Source organism: Hypanus sabinus, chromosome 4, assembly GCF_030144855.1.
Source record: "Hypanus sabinus isolate sHypSab1 chromosome 4, sHypSab1.hap1, whole genome shotgun sequence".
Lineage (NCBI taxonomy): Eukaryota > Metazoa > Chordata > Chondrichthyes > Myliobatiformes > Dasyatidae > Hypanus > Hypanus sabinus.
This window is the reverse complement of record NC_082709.1, coordinates 154,326,655-154,344,173: the sequence shown is the minus strand read 5'-3', so window position 1 is coordinate 154,344,173 and position 17,519 is coordinate 154,326,655. Positions and strand designations below refer to the sequence as shown.

Genomic DNA, 17,519 nt, shown 5'->3' with positions numbered 1-17,519 from the left:
GTTATGTTTCAGATTACCTGCATCTGCAGACATTTAGCATTGGATCTTAAATTCCTGTCTTCTTAATAATTATACTTCATATAAATGAAGCTTTATCAGAAACTCTGTCTTAAATATACTTGTTTATATTGTATATTTACTAAAATAATTGCAGATATCTTGTTTACTCCAATTCTTGGACCTGGAAATTTATCAACAGCTATTTTTAAAACTGTTGGCTCATTGATGGACAATTCCAAAATGAGATTACTTGCAAATGCAATTTCAAATACATTTTTAAAATCTACATAAATTAATGATTGCATTCCTGCAGTGCTCTATAAGGCAGCCAAGGATAAAAGTAGTTCAGGCATTCTTGAAATCACCAGTAAAGTTTGTGGATCAGAACAACTGGAGTCTATCACCATAGAAAATAAACAGCCTCTGGGACATTAAGGAGTGTGAAAGCAATTTGATGGATAGCCTAATTAAGATTTTCTATGGGAACAGGCCTAAATAGGATGGCTTAAATTAGAGGTGTGTCAACCCACCCCCACCGCTCCCCCTCAGAAAGTCCTTGTTGCTAATTTAATTTGTAACAAAGGCTCATGTGTATGGTCATTGGATTCTTGTGGATGCAGAATGTTACAAATAGCTTTTTTTAATCACGTCTCATTGCCTCACCTTTGCTGTCTAAATTCCTTTTCACACCTTATCTAATAATTTTATAACATGCCAGACTGGATATATTCTGATTCTGGGTTGTTAGGTAAAGTGAATGATAACAACTCAGGCAACTGTTACACATCTCATTTCCCCAGTGCAAATATGGTTCCTTAAGGTTGTTATACTCGGGGTGGTAGTGGGATTACGGTCAAACTACCTATGAAATGCTCCCAATAGCATGTCTCAAATAGCCTCTGACAACCAAGTCCAGCTACTAAGCCTGGCGGTACCATTGCTACTGACAGGAGAAGGGGCAAAAGCCTCAGGCAGTTGCTTCAGGCAGATGGGTCAGCCATGGTTGGCAGCTCATCTGAAGGAAAACTCTGATCTCAAAACTCTACTGTCTTGTGGCTATACCCAGTCATAGGGAAGGCTTCAAAATAAACCCCATGGAAAAATCTGGAGCCACTAAGACAGTCCTATATTGAATTCAACACTGACTGGCAACTCCTGCCACTGATGCCAAACTGTATCGGTTTTTGCCATTCCTTTGCATTTATCAGCTGCGTGGAGAGAGGGAGCCTGCTACATGGGCAACAGCTTGATCTCCATATCATATTACCCTGGCTTGCATATCACATTGAGAGCTAGGAAGCAATATCCATGCTTGACCCCAACCAACGGGGGGGGGGGGGGCCTCTAGTGCAAATATGTCCTGGGCATTCAGATTCATAATTACTGGGTTTACTCCCTCTTCCAAACAGGATGACCCAAAATGACAAAATAAAATTTAATTATCTATTCTCAAAGTATGCATGGGCCAAATTTTTTTTTTAGCAGAATATGGGTGTATTCGTTTCAGTTATCAGTATTCTGTAGAGCTGCAGTAAAGCCTTCTTATTACCCTTAACAACAAGAAGCTTATTTACCTGCTTGCTGTGTGCCACAGACATGGAGCAGTAAAACAAGCAAAGAATATCCCATGTCTGGAGGAGAGGCTGAAGGAATTCAACAGCTCCTCTGCTCATCTAAGCATGTTTAGATAATGAAGACACTGTGTTGATAAACAAAACTTTAAATAAAGACTTTAGTATAGGTTTAGATAGCTAAAAGAGAGTTAGTGAGTGAAATGTTGCATGTATTTCTTAACCCTAAAATATTAATTTCAGCTTCACTGCATTGATCTAATTTGTTTTACTAAAAAGTGAATTATTCACCAATAGCTGTTAACTTGGTCAGCTATTAAAGGAGTTTAATAGTTTTGTTACTAATGCAAATCACCAGAAGAGCATAGAAAAGTAAAATTACTGCAATGGCTTCACAATGTAATCAGTTATATGTGTACTGATGTATTAGTCGCTCAGGAAATTCAAGCCACTGAACCATCTCATGCCATCTGTGTTTCCCAATACCCAGTTACACACGTGGCATCATTGAAATAGAATCATGATGTCCTTTGGTAGTTTTGGCAATCTGGGGCTGAGTAATGCTGATTAATGGTCATGTTGATATTCCACTCAACTGAAAGGAATTATTTTGCCTACTGCTCATTTACTAAATTAGGAAGCAAATGTCCATGTTAGGACAACAATTATTTAAAAACATTTTATATTTTAAAATGTGGCAATAGCAATTATCTGTTCACAGATGTGGCAGAGAACTAATCACTCATTCTACATGTTCCAAACAGTGCAATTAGAAATGGTGCCAATGTTGGGATATGAAAGATAGCACGGGCAAACAGTTTACAAAAAATGGGAATATTAAATATTTTGAGAGCTAATAAATGCATATTCATATTAAATATACTGCTGCCCTTATTCAGAAATTGAGGTGTTACAGCTATTAATGTTAAAATTCAAAGATACAGTACTAATTTCTTTAGCATGCCTTTGTGTATAGCAAGGTATGTGCAACAATTGTCGTAAAATGCTTATAATTAGCTAACTGAATGACTAAAGGAATTTAATCTTGAAAACTTTATCAGGGACTGTAAATTGTACATTAATGGATGTATTATTAGCTTTCTTATTTTATCACAGCTTTCTGAATACAGGAGTCCAATTCATATCTGACCCTTGGCTGGAGCGCTGCTTAACCCAACTGTTGTCATACCAACAGCAAATGTCTTTGAGAGGCACAAATGAATGAAAGCTCCTTGATTGCAAGTTGGATTTCCTTTGAACTCTTGAGCACAGCAGGTCACCACAGACACTGGTGTGTTTGTTTATCTAAGGAAACATTCTCCACTGTAAGATAAAAGATTGTTGCAGATTTCTTGCCAGATATATGTTCAATTAATTTGTTTATTTCTATTTTCCTTATTTTGGTCCTCGGCAAGCTTTTGCAGCCTTCAATAAATCAGTAGAGGGAGGCAGGGACACAAAAGAAATACTTTTGAAAAGATCAAAGGCCTAACAAGCAACAAGAGCCTTGCAAATGTGGTTGCCATGGAAACCCTGGAAGCAGCGACCTTAATCAACAAAACCTTCACTGCTTACAGCTTATTATTTGTATTCTTAAGAATAAATCTGTGGCTGCAGTATCCTAGGGTTACAGAATTTCTTCACATATTATGCTGAGAATTATTGGAGAGTGGTTGATGAGACGACCAAAACATTGGCTTTAATTGCTGTTTTAGGAAGGTCTGTACAATTGCTCCGTTCATGAAAATAAGCTAACTGCCTTAAAATTGTATAACTGTATATTGGAGCTGCATTTTAAAATCCCATTATTCTAAAGGACTTTACATTAATTGCTATACCTCGATACAAATTATACCTAAATTACAACCCACTCAATACTAGTAACAGACCACTATAATTGATGAACATTAAATAGACTTAATCCACTTTCAACCAAGATTTTACCTGGTTCTTTTGTTTCTTTTGCTTATCTCAGTTGGAAAAATGATTCCAGGCAACCTAATTTAGTATGGATGAAGCATTACAGAGAAGAAAGGTTTAGAAATTTAGGAGTGAATGGGGGAGGGGAGCAAGAGGGAAGCAAAGAAAAATTCTATGGAGACTGCCTCTCCTCAGCCCAGACACACACTCATCAACACCAACTGCTCTAGTGAACAATGCTGTAATGCTAGGCACTACTGCCTTGCGGCTTGTGACCTGTCCGGAAAGGTTTTGAAATAAGATGGGGCAGAACAAGAGATAAGCTATCAAATCTAATTTTAAAATTTGCTGACATCCAGTCAATGAGTAGCAGATTGTGGTTAATTATCTCGCTTTCAAATTTGGAGGCCAAAATCTGTATTTCATGAGCTGGTGATTCATTACCGCCAATCCTAATTAATTTTGCATACATTTTGATGGATAAATTGCTATAGTTCTATACCAATTACCCCTAAATTATGACCCACCCAATACTAGTAACAAACTTCTATAACTGATGAACATTATATAGACTTAATCCACTTTCGACCAAAATTGATTAGGAGTCAGTATGCTTTGGTGCAGAAGAAATCATACCTCATAGATATTTAAAGAGGTAACCAAACAAATTGATAAAGGCAAAGCTGTAACCATGACTTACATGGACTTCGGCAAGCAAAACTGATTTAAAGCACAAGGATCTAAGGTACGTTGGCAAATTGGATCAAGAACTGGCTTAGTGACAGGAGATACATGGGTGCTATTTCTGAATGGAAAACTGTCACAAGTAGTGTACACTGTGATCAGTTCTTAGATGAGAACATAGGTGACATGACTAATAAGTTTGTAGCCAACATGAAAATTAGTGGAGTCATCAGTTGTAAAGGTGGTTGTTTAATATAGTAAGGCATAGTTCAGCTGGAAAGCTGGATGAAGTTGTGGCAGTTGGAATTTAAAGACTACTATTTAGTAACATTATACCATAAGATCTAGGAGCAGAATTAGGCCATTCAACCTATTGAGTCTGCTCTGCCATTCCATCATGGCTGATTTATTATCCCTCTCATCCCCATAACTTTTGACACCATTACTAATTAAGAACCTATCAACTACTGCTTTAAATATACCCAATGACTTGGCCTCCACAGCCATCTGTGGCAATGAATTCCACAGATTCACCACTCTTGAGCTTAAGAAATTCTTCCTCATCTCTGTTCTTTACATCCACTTTAATATAGTACTCTGAGAAGTTATGGCACGAATCTTCTCCAGTCTCAGAAATGATGTGGCTCCTCTTCAACTTGTTGAACAGCACAACAGATCAACAGCAATCTGACTGGCTTTCCTCTCTGTTCTGGATCGTCTGGGCAACAGTGATGTATACATCAAAATGCTGTTCATCGATTGCACAGTGCCACTATTGTAGCAGTTAGCACAACACTATTACAGCTTGGGGCATCGGAGTTCAGTGTTCAATTCCAACATAATGAGTCTGTACTGTACATCCTCCCTATGGAATGCATGGGTTTTCCCCAGGTCCTCTGCTTTCCTCCAACAGTCCAAAGACATACCAATTAGTTGTTCACTGTAAACTGTCCCATGATTAGGCTAGGGTTAAATGGAGGGTTGTCAGTTGGTGTGGCTCGAAGGGCCTATTCTGCTATGTATCTCTAAATAAAATTTTAATAACTACAGTTCAGCATTCAGTACTATCATCCCTTCCAAAGCCCAAGCTCCAGAACCTGAGAATCTATGCCTCTGCTTCTTCACCTGACTCATTGACAGACCTCAATCAGTACACATCAATAACAATATTTCTTCCTCACTGACCATCAACACATGTACACCACAAGGCTGCATGCTTAGCCCTTGCTCTACTCTCTCCAATGCTGCCTATAAATTTGCCATCATCACTGCTGTTGACTGAATCACGGGTGGTGATGAATCAGTGCAAAGGATTGAGACAGAATATCTGCTTGATGGTGTCACAATAACAACCTCATACACAACATCAGTTTAATTGTCCATGATCATTTGCAGTTAGATATGCAGGGACTGCTATTGTCTGATTGGTTGGTTGTGAAATTGCTTAGTTATACGATTGCATAGATGTGTGTACTGCTTCAGCATGCAAAATAATCATGTATTGTATTCACTAGGTCAGCACTCCATTATTAGGTCTGTCCGGTGTTGCTCCCAGCAGGCCCTTCTGCACTTCTTATTGAATCAGGGTTGAAAGCGATGTTCCCGACTATAGTGGTATTCACTTTGGCTGCTTTCATTGTCCTCATTAGCCATGTTGTTGAGAATAAGTGAGTACTCAGTTAAGTACTTCGAGCCAGATTTATGTAAGCTTCAGATCTGATTGGTGATGTGTATTAGAAATAAAACATGGGGAAAGTGTAGTCTTTTTTTTAATTTCAGAAGTTCCATAAATCACTACTAACACTGGTACTTACCATTGTTAGTAGTTATTTGAGAAACTAGGATCAGAACTACATAATCATGTACAATTAATAATTAAAATTGGACAGGAACATAAGTAATACAAGGAGCAGGACTCATGGATTTTTTTGACTCTGCCTGGCACACATGGTTGATCTTCAAAATCAGCTCCACGTCAATGTCCCCTTAGAAAGATGGGGGAAGGGGGGATCTCATTGAAACTTTTTGAATGTAAACAGAGAAGATGTGGAAAGGATGCTTCCCATGGTGGAGGAGTCTAGGGCAAGAGGGCTAAGTCTCAGGATAGAGGGGCATAAATTTAAAACAGAGATGCAAAGAAATTTCTTTAGCCAGAGTGTGGTGAATTGGTGGAATTTGTTACTACCAGCAGCTGTGGAGGCCAGGTCATTGTGTGTATTTAAGGCAAAGCTTGATAGGTTCTTAATTGGACATGGCATCAAAGGTTATGAGGGAAGGCCAGGGAATGGGACTGAGGAAGGGAAGAAAGGATCAGCCATGATTAAATGGTGGAACAGACTGGATGGGTCAAATGGCCTAATTCTGCTCCTATGTCTTGTCGTCTTATTGTTTTCATTCATTCTTGCATTATTCCCACCTCCCTTGATCCTTCTTTATCCTCAACCTAACAGGTTTGGGATTCAAAATTCTACTGCCTCTACTAAGCAGTTTCCGAAGTAATAGAGCTTAACATTGGCTTCAAAGCCAATAGATACTTAGTAATTCTCTGGCCCAACTTTATCTACCGGGCTACAGGGACTTCTACACAGTTAAACTTCCAACCTTATCCTTGAGGACTGTCCTTCACCAGTTGCTCATTTTGGTGTGTGAGTGTGTATGCACCATATTCTGCTCTGTATTACATTTCATGTGATGAAGTGCTACAGTTGAGAAATTGATTGCTCCAAAAGCATCTTTATCATTGAATTAGTTCGGTGCCCCTGCCTCTGGGCTGGGGCAGCTGTAATTTCCTGAGCTTTAAGAGATGGATTACCTAAGGGTGTGTGGGGATTTAGGGCAGATTAAATGAGCTAGATGTTATTACTTTCCACTTCAGCAGACCTTCAGTGTGGCCTGTGATCCACAGAGGATCCGCAGACCGTAGGTTGTCAACACTGTTTTACAATTTGGTTTAAAGAAATCCCAACAAAATGCAGAGTACCAAGTAAGATCACAAAAGACTTTTACTCAAATGAAATTTAATCCTTAAAACCATAAGACAAAGGAGCAGAACAAGGTCATTCGACCCAACTAGCCTGCTCCACCATTCCATCATGGCTGATTTGTTATCCCTCTCAACTCCATTTTCCTGTCTTCACATGCAGCCTTCGACACCCTTAATAATCAAAATTATATCAACCTCCTCTTTGAATATATTCAGTGACTTGGCCTCTGCAGCCATCTGTGGCAATGAATTCTACAGATTCACCATCATCTGGCTAAAGAAATTCCTCCTCATCTCTGTTCTAAATGGACTCATCTCTATCTTGAGGCTAGCCCTCTGATCCTGGACTCCCCCACTATAGGAAATATTGTCTTCACATCCACTCTGTCTAGGCCTTTCAATATGCTATAGGTTTCAATGAGATCCTCATCTTATTCTTCTAAACTCCATTAAGTACAGGCTCACAGTAATCAAACTTTCCTCAAATATTAACCCCTTCATTCCCAGAATCATTCTCCAATGCTGGCACATCTTCTCCTAGAAAGGAAATCAAAACTGCTCATAATGCTCAACTGCTCAAAAACTACTCCGTGTGGTCTAACCAATGCCTTATAAAGCCTCAGCATTACATCCTTGTTTTTATATTCTAATCCTCTCAAAATGAATGCTAACATTTCATTTGCCTTCCTCACCATAGATCCAATTTGCGAGTTAGCTTTGAGGGAACCTTACACAAGGACTCCCAAGTCCCTTTGCACCTCTGATTTTTGAATTTTCTCCCGGATTATTCCTTCTACCAAGGTTCATGACCATACACTTTCTTACAGTATATTTTATTTGAAACTTCTTTGCCCATTCTCCTAAGCCAGGTCCTTCTGCAGACTTCCCACTTTCTTAATACTACCTGCCCATTCACCTATCTTCATATCATCCACAAACCTGGCCACAATGCCATCAATTCCATCCTCCAAATCATTGATATATAATGTGAAAAGTAGTGGTTTCAACACCAGCCCCTGGGGAACATCATTAGTTATGGGCAGGTAAACAGAATAAGCTCCCTTCATTCACACTCTTGCCTCCTGCCAGTCATCCCCTCTTCTAACCATGCTAGTTACCTTGCCTATAAGACCATGGCCTATTATCTTATTTCGCAGCCTCATGTACCATACATTGTCAAAGACCTTCTGAAAATATGAGTAAATAATATCCACCAATTCTCCTTCATCTATCCTGCCTGTTATTTCATCAAAGAATTCCACCAGATTTCTCAAGCAAGATTTTCCCTTAAGTAAATCATGCTGAATTTGGCCAATTTTATTATGTACCCTCAAATACCCTGAAACCTCATCTTTATTAATAAACTCCAACTACTGAGGTCAGGTTAACTGACTCCTGGAAATCTACATGTTTTAGAACTTGTGATGGATAGAAACCTTTAATCTTAATATGAGAATTAAAATGCTCATAAAACAATGTGAGGTGTTCATAAAATAAAAGAGCTCCATTTAGAAATGATTGGACACCCACAAGGACAGTTATTCTCAATGTATAATAATATTAGAGAATCCATTTCTCATCTTGCAGTGGGTGACAACTGTATTTTATGGGCATTTTAGGTGACAGCATTTCAAATATTTCAACTGTTTGACTGTCCATGATATTCAGTTAGTAATTGCTTTCTCAGAGTCACTTGCATACTTCATTCTGTCTTTTGAGGGAATTTCAAGAAAATATGCTAACAAATGAGTTTATAGGGATCATGGGAACTGAGGCCCCAGTGAGTTTTGAGAGACTGGCACCCCAGTGAGTGGAAGGGAGCGAGAGGAACTAGGATCATGACATGCTAAAAGATAGTTCAGGAGTGCCTCAATTTGTTTAAGGGTTCTGCATTAGTATTAAGCATCAACTTTATTCACCATATACATTTAAATGCATTAGAAATATGCTGTAGATCATTGGCATCACATGTATAAAAACAATTAAAAAGAATAATGAATTATATAAAAATAAAGTTGAAGGTTGAAGAACGGATTTGGAATAAAATGTGCCTAAATATATAAATATCAGCCTGTACTTACAAATTATAAAGAGATGGTTTAAAGTGTATACAGTGCCATGCAGTGACTAGGTAATGGGTAGAGAGGAGTGAGGGGTGTGGAGTTTGTGGAGATCAGGACAGCCAGATGCCAAACCATGGGAATTTCTGAACAATTGAAGTGGGTTATTGGTGTTCTTGAAGTTCATCTGCTGTACCTTCTCTGGTGCTACGATTATTCATTTTATAGATGACTTCACTGACACTTTAATAGTTATGATCAGTAGTAAATAATCATCAAAATATTTAACACACCCAAATCATACTCTGTATTGCAATGACATACATATGTACAATTCATAACTAGTCCAGCTCAAATAATTAAAACTTTATAGTAAAGGAATGATATGCCAAACATCAGCTTGACTGCATTGCTTGATATATTCAAAGACTCAGCATGCACTTACAGTGTTTATCCTCATGATAATACTTGCTACAGAATGGTCTGATGGTATTTAAGTTAATGTTGAAACTAGAGGTACGGTTTTTTTAAAAGCTTGGAGTAAGATTGTTGTAATAGTGCACTTAACAACAAGTCGAACATCAAATATTCAGCAGAAATTACCCCCATTCCTTACTTTAGTAATTCAGTAATTCTGACTAAAACAAGGCAAAGGGATTTTATGTGTAGTTCTCCAAGAAAGGCATGTTAAACTTCAAGTTTAATTGTCTTTCAGCCATACATGAATACCCATGAATACAGCCAAATGAAACAGTGTTACTCCAGGGCCAAGGAGCAAAACACAGTATCAACAATCACACACAGTGCAAGACATGTATAGCTCATATAGGATTGCAATAAAATACAATCACAGAAAACAAAAAATAGTCCAATACTGTGAGTCCATGGATACTGCAGACATCTGCAGTCAATCACAATATGGTTTGTCTTCAGCCAAGTGAGCACGGGGTGGGAGGACATATTGACTCCAGCCTGAAACCACACCACACTGCATCCGGTAGAGCACCCTGACTACACCATCTCCCTCCTGGGCAGCTGTAAACGGGCAACATTGTGGCTTAAGGTCTAACCCTCATTATGACCAAGGCCACAGTTCCCCCATGTCTGCTAATTAATCAGTGAATTGGACTTGCAGCATTCCACATTAACAATCTCCAACAGGGTCCTGTGATCATAAGAAATGCAACTAAGACAATCACTTGCTGGAGACTGCATTCCGCCTTCGCGCACTGACTGCTCCAATGCTTTTCGATGCAGGCGGCAGCAACTCCAGCTCTTTCAGTTTCTCTGCCAGTGAGCAACTCATTGATGGGGTAGACCTGCAGGACTTTAAGTTCTTAATGCCCAGCAGGGTCTTGTGATCATAAAAAAAATGTTTAAAAAAGACAATAACACCTTTGATTGATCCTGTAGAGGCTGCTGCAATTGAACATGCCACCACCTTACTGGAAGCCGCTACATTAAAAAGATCTGATTTATTTTCTGCTTACATAAAATCTTAATTCTGGCGCAACTGCATCCAACTTTGTGCCCATTTCTCAAATGTTTTTGTCCACCCAACTTTGAGCTCAAACCTATTTCAGTATCAGCAAATAAATCTTGCTCGAACTAGTGGAAAGAGGATAGCTGAAGATGGTGGAAGTTACAGAGAATGTGGGGATTGGATCTTGTTGAAGATGCAGAAGTTCTGGCCGTCTTCAACGGGATCCTACCACCAAACACATCTTTACCTCCTCCCCACTCTCTGCAGGAGCTACTCTCTTCATGCTTCTTTCATCCATTTCTTCCTCCCGGCACTTAATCCTGCAAGTGGAAAAGGTACTATACATGCCCATTCACCTTCTCCCTCACCTCCATTCAGGGCCCCAAGTAGCCATTCCAGGTGCAGCAACACTTCACTTGCAAACTGTTGGGGTCATCAACTGGCAAATATTATTTTGAGAGGACTAGAATGTAAACACAAGGATGTAATGCTGAGGCTTTACAAGGGACTGGTGAGGCCTCACTTGGAGTATTGAGAGCAGTTTTTGGACCATCTAAGAAAAGAAGTGTTGACATTGGAGAGGGTTCAGAGTAGGTACATGAGAATGATTCTAGAAATGAAGAGCTTATCATATGAGGAGTTATTGATGGCTCTGGAACTGTACTCACTGGAAGTTAGAAGAATCTCTTTAGAAGTTAGAAGGGATCTCATTGAAACCTATCAAATGTTGAATAGAGTGGATGTGAAGAGGATGTTTCTTGTGGTGGGAGAGTGTAGGACCAGAGGGCATAGGCTCAGAACAGAGGGACATCCATTTAGAACGGAAATGAGATTGAACTTCTTTAGCTAGAGGAGTTGACTTTGTAGAATCTGTTGCCACAGGCAACAGGAGAGGTTGATATATTCTTGTTTAGTTGGGGTGTGAAAGGAGAATGGGGTTGAGAGGGAAATGGATCAGCCATGATGAAATGTGAAACAGACTCGATGGGCCTTACAGTTAATCCAATGCTCCAGATGCATTGGTGAGACCTAATGTAGATTGGGGGACCACTTTGTCAAGCACCTTTTCTCCATCTGCAACAAGTGGACAAACATTTTAATTCCATTCCCTACTCCCGTTCCAACATGTTGGTCTATGGCCTCCTCTACTCCCGCAATGAGGCCACTGTCAGGTTGGAGGAGCAACACCTCATACTCCATCTTGGTAACTCCAACTTGAAGGCGTGAACATTGTTTTCTCTAACAACTGGTACTTTTTCCTCTCTTCCCCTTCTCTTTTCTTCCACTCTAGCTTCTCTTACCTCTTTTTTCCTCATCTGCTCATAACCTCCCCTGGTACTCCACCTCCTTTTCTTTCTCTCATGATCCTCTCCAATCAGATTGCTTCTCATTCAGCCCTTTACCTTTTCCATCTATCATCTCCCATAGTGGCAGATGTAGTTCAATCTGGAAAAGTGGGAAGTGATTTGTTTTGGAAGGTTGAACTTCAAGCAGTGAACAGGGTGAGTGGCAGTAGTCTTAGTGTGGAGGAACAGAAGGATCTTGGGGCCCCAAGTCCATAGATCTCTCAAAGTAGCTGCTCAAGTTGATAGGGCGGTTAAGAAGTTGTGTGGTGTGTTGGCCTTCATTAAGTTAGGGGATTGAGTTCAACAGAAATGAGGTAGTGTTGCAACTCGATAAAACTCTGGTTGGACCACATTTGGAGCACCATGGTCAGTGCTGGTTTCTTCATTATAGTAAGTATTTGGAAGCTTTAGGGAGGGTAAAAAGAAGATTTACTAGAATGCTGCCTGGATTAGAGAGTATGTGTTAAGAGGAACCATTGAGTGAGCTAGAGCTTTTCTCTTTAGAGTGAAGAATAATGAGAGGCTACTTGATAGAGGTGTTTAACATGATAAGAGGCATCGATAGAATGGACAGCCAGTGCCTTTTTCCTGGGGTGGTAATTGCTAATAAGGGAGTGCATAATTTTAAGGTGATTAGAGGGAAGTATAGGAGGGATATTAGAGGTAGTTTTTTTTTCACACAGTGAATGGCAGGTGTGCAAATGCACTGTCAGGGATGGTGGTTGATGAACGAAAAATTGAGGGCAATGTATTAGGCAAGCATTTGATTGAACTTGGAGAAGGTTAAAAGGTTGGCACAACAATGTGGCCTGAAGGGCCTACACTGCATGTCTATGTTCTATGTCTATTAATACCCTTGACACAAAACCAACTTTTAATTTTTGGAGTTTTGCCACAAAAAAATGCAATTAGCAGAAACAGCTGAGGGAAATTAATTCAGCGAGGGCGTGCAAGTTTTCAATTGGAGAGAGTGGGTTGGTGGAGCCAGCTTTTATTATTTGTATTTCAAAACTTGCACAAACTGTCCTGGAGACTTAAAATACTCATTATTTGCACCTGCTATACCAATGCCAGGGAGAATTACACTGGACTGAAAACAGTAAGTTAAATCAAATGGAAACTCCGGCCTTCTATTGAATTTGTAGGTAGTTTTTAATATTGTGAGCATAAGCCCTATTTAATATATTATGCAAAGACAATTTTGTAATTAAATATCATATTTGGACCAATACTTTTTCAAAAAACTAATGCTATATTACCATAGCTCATATTTAATTCTCCACAGAAAAAAAAAGCATGCACAAATTCAAAGCAAATGTCCCAGAAGTTATTCCAGTTTGCTTTTGGCTACACCTACGTTTATGGACAGCTTCTTAAATACACCAGCCATTTATACTTACCCAAGACAAGAAGTTCCATTCTTTCCTCACTGTTACCTACAATATCATCTGGAGTGATAACTGAGCAGTAATAAGCTCCACTGTCTCCCCAATGTAACCTTCCAATCTGGAGATCTGCATCTATAAAACACCAAACCATTGCAGATAATTGAACTGGACAGCATGGGGGGGATAAAAAAATCAAGCTTCAGTCTACAAACAAATGTTCTCATTAGCAACCTTTTATCATCTATATTTCTAATTGGTGAGCAATTTCTGTTTAACATTCAATGCACAGCTATATTATAGTAGGGAGAAAATGTAATTCAGTAACACAATTGACAGTATGATATTGTTCTTAGTAGACAGTGGTGGGATTATTTTAAAATTTCAGATTGATACCAGTTATATAAATTATTACAATGGAGTGAAATTCATCTATGGCAATGGCATAAATTAAACAAAATATAATATGCTGATTTATTTTTATCTATTATGCGTGATGACTAAGAATTTTTATTTCCAATTTTTTATTATACAAAGATATTTTCATGGAATTTCAAGTAAGATGAAAGACACTAACGTGGAGTCTTAATAACTTCAGCTTAAATTTTGTGGTTCCTTTTGTATTGAGACCACTGATACAATATATGTCCCAATTTACATGAATGATTATAACCATAAGGTTTATATATTCAGTATTGAAATGGATAAGTATTTCGGCCCTGCAAATTCACAGCTAAAATGTTAAGTGAACGAGCATGTGAGTTCTGGTGTCCCATTTGTAAACCCATGGTATACTGGGCCTCCTAAGAATCATAAGCATATATTTACTATCAGCAAGTTGAAAAGTTTTGAACTCTTGGAATTCTGACTGGTGCAATGATGACAGAAGTTGTTAGCTCCCAAACCTTTGAGCCATAGGTTAGACTTAATCAAGTATGCTCTCTTATTCCTGAAACATGTGCTAAAGAGAGGGAAATCAAAAACATATCCCCTTTTAGACATTAGATTTGTCACACAGTCTCAGATACCAGTTCTCACTTGATTTTTATTACACTAGTTGAAACAATAAAGGGCCACAAGAGAATTATATTGAATTATTTTAGTGCAAAACAAAATACATCTTGCAAAATATACCTCTAATTCTGCAATATGGATGCTTTGGGATTGTTACTGATCCAAGCTAGGAAATTCACTGTAGAGTAAGCTAGATATACATGCTTAATTGCTCTAATGTATAACATTTAAATATCATAAATAATTACACACCAAAATCAAATCTATCAAACACACAAGGTTAATGGGAAAGAGAAATCCTTACTGTTGATGATGGTTATTTCCCTTCCTTTGTAGTACTCTCCCAAGGTGACAGCAGATCCTTGACGGGAAGCCACAATTCGGACTGTGCGACTATTATCTGCACAGTCTAGGTACGGATCCCATGTGGGTGCCTGTTCTTTCTGGCTGGTAACATGTGTGGATGTGCTGTGGATTCTGAACGCATCTATGGTACGGTCCTTGCAGTAGGACTTAAATCGCCATTGCACAACAGGTTGTTGGACAGATGTGGTGGAATATTGACACTGCAGAACCACAGGCTGGAACAACATGGCTATCTTTTTATATTCTGAAATGGTCACTTGAATACCAAAGGATACACCTATAAACATAACGAAAAATGATTTAGGATAAAAATGACTAAGATCAATTAATATGTACAGAGTTTTCTTCAGAAGCCTTCTAAATTTTATAATTCAGATCTCTGTGATATTAATTCTACATGCCATTATATGATCATATTTTTATATCATCCTGATGTAATAAATGCTACTTAATAATTCTGAAAGTTACCCCCTAGATTCTGCACCAACATACACAATACTAACAGAAAATAGCTTTTTGACAGTATAAAGATCTGGATGTTATAGTTCAGTTGTTCTCATATAAGGTGTATTTTCAAGAGTGTTTTATTTTTAAGAGAGTTGACTCACTGCCGTTTATATTTATACACTATTGGCAATAGTAACCCACTTGAAACACTGGTATTTACATTGGACTCTGAGGAAAAACCTCTTGACAGCATCATCAATGATTGCTTCTAGCATTTTGTAGGTGATCAAGAGTAGATTGTGCTAGTTTGTATGAACATGACATAAATGGACAACTTTCCACAATCATGGAGATACCAGTGTTATAATTGTGCAGGAACATACTGGCTAGAGATGTATCTATTTCAGAAGCTCAGATCTTTAGTCCACCAGCTGAGTTGTTGTTACATCCTGTAGCATTTATTGTACCCAGTATTCTCAGCCACACGGAACTGAACTGTCCAAAGATGGTTGGGACTTGCAACTAGACTGCATAGTTTCCACCTGAGCTGTTGGTTGCAAAATAATTCAGCTCTGTGTATTGCAAGATTTTTCTGGCATTTCAGGGATCATTTTATTTTATATTTAACACATGTGAAGGAAGTGTATAAAATATTAAAGATCTCAGTGCTCACAGTGTTAAGCGCAGTTTGGAATTTCAGTAGGATACAGATACCTGACCCATGGCTACTTGCCCAGAGTGGGACAGTGTTCAATCAGTCCCTTCCATGTGTCATGGGTTTTTCTTTTAACCCACTGATAACCTTCACCTCATACCTTTCACCCCCTACACTTGAACTTGGAACTATTTTCCACAAATCCCTGCTACTGAATGTCAAAGGGAAAGTTCTTTAATAGTGCTGACACATTTCTCACGAGTCACTGCAAAAATTATGCAACAGCAGCCACTTCATGGACTAGATTGTAAAAAGCAGGACACTCCAATAACAATTAAATTAAAGATGTTCTAATATTGGAATTCATTTTAGTGTCATCCTATTTGACATTATGGCAAAGTAATGTCCATTTAACACCTGAAATGGGTAACGCTGAATGCTTGAAACCACAGTGAGCAAAACAATTCTGATTTGTCTTACTGCTGCCAACTATCAATGCTGTTTGAATACAAATGCGCTCAACTGATGCTATTTAAAAACTATTCACTCTAGGCATGGCATAGTGACTAATGGCCACAGAAGTGAATACAGCTGATGCTAGTTAGAAACTGTTCAGCAACAGTCTCTTCTCCCAACTGAATGGCATGATATCCCAAATATACGAAGGGGGTCCGGCTATTTTCTCGATGAGTTTTTTGCTCTTTTAGAGTTGTTCCACATAAGTGGCTGTCCTGGCTAACTGATGGCCTAATTAATCAGAATCCTCTGTATACATTTTCTATTGAAACCTTTCCTTGACATCTCCAACTATTCAACCGCCTTGAGAAGTCATTGTCAGCAACTGAAGAGTTACTCGTTTGGTAAGAAAACAATGTGTTAGAAACAAAAACATTTATGAACAGTCGGGTTAAAAAAAAAGTAGTGTGCTTGTTGCAAAGAATTTGGATTTGGTGGGGAGAATATTGGTTATCAAAATAAAACAATGCATTTTTATTTTCTCTGTAAATTGCAGCCAAGGAAGATTGACCACCCAAGATCAAATAGAGAAACTTATCCCACACATAGCTTTAATATAAAAAGAAAATGTTTAAAGGGCATGTTCTCTAGTTTTTGACATGTCTCTCATAACTTTATAAACTTCTATCACAACTCCCCTCAGCCTCTGACACCCCAGACACAACAATCTGAGTCTGTTCAACCTCTCCTTTCAGCTAATTTGCTAAATCCAGGCAGCATCCTGGCAAATCACTTCTTCCATATCGTACCTATAAAGGGGCAATTGGAACTACATGCAATAGTGTGGCCTAACCAAAGTTTGATACATCATGACTTCCTGACTCTTATATTCCATGCTCCAAGTGATGAAGGCAAGAAGGCTATAATTCCTTCTTTCAAGTTCAAGTTTGATTGTCACACAACCATACATGAATACAAACAAACGAAAGTGTTACTCTGGAGCCAAGGTGCAAAACACAGGGCCAAAAGTCATACACCGCACAAGGCACATATAATATAGCAGTAAAATACAGGAACACAAATAGAAATATAGTCCAAGTCCCCGAGTCCATGAACATTACAGCAGTCTGCAACCAAACACAATACAGC

The 17,519-nt window shown here is 38.6% G+C and overlaps 1 protein-coding gene and 1 long non-coding RNA gene across 5 annotated transcripts in view; one reads left to right on the top strand and one right to left on the bottom strand.

The window, feature by feature from the left end:
• LOC132393372 (immunoglobulin-like domain-containing receptor 2) overlaps nucleotides 1–17,519 on the bottom strand; it is a 106,353-nt gene that overhangs the window by 30,493 nt on the left and 58,341 nt on the right. For all 3 annotated transcript variants that reach the window (XM_059968496.1, XM_059968494.1, XM_059968495.1), the window contains exons 2-3: nucleotides 14,751–15,089; nucleotides 13,448–13,567 (exon numbers count right to left, since the gene is read on the bottom strand). In XM_059968496.1, the coding sequence (XP_059824479.1) occupies nucleotides 13,448–13,567; nucleotides 14,751–15,089 (459 nt within the window). The remainder of the gene's footprint in view (nucleotides 1–13,447; nucleotides 13,568–14,750; nucleotides 15,090–17,519) is intronic.
• The window catches only part of LOC132393382 (uncharacterized), a 110,718-nt gene that overhangs the window by 79,837 nt on the left and 13,362 nt on the right, over nucleotides 1–17,519 (top strand). The gene's annotated exons all lie outside the window — the stretch shown is intronic.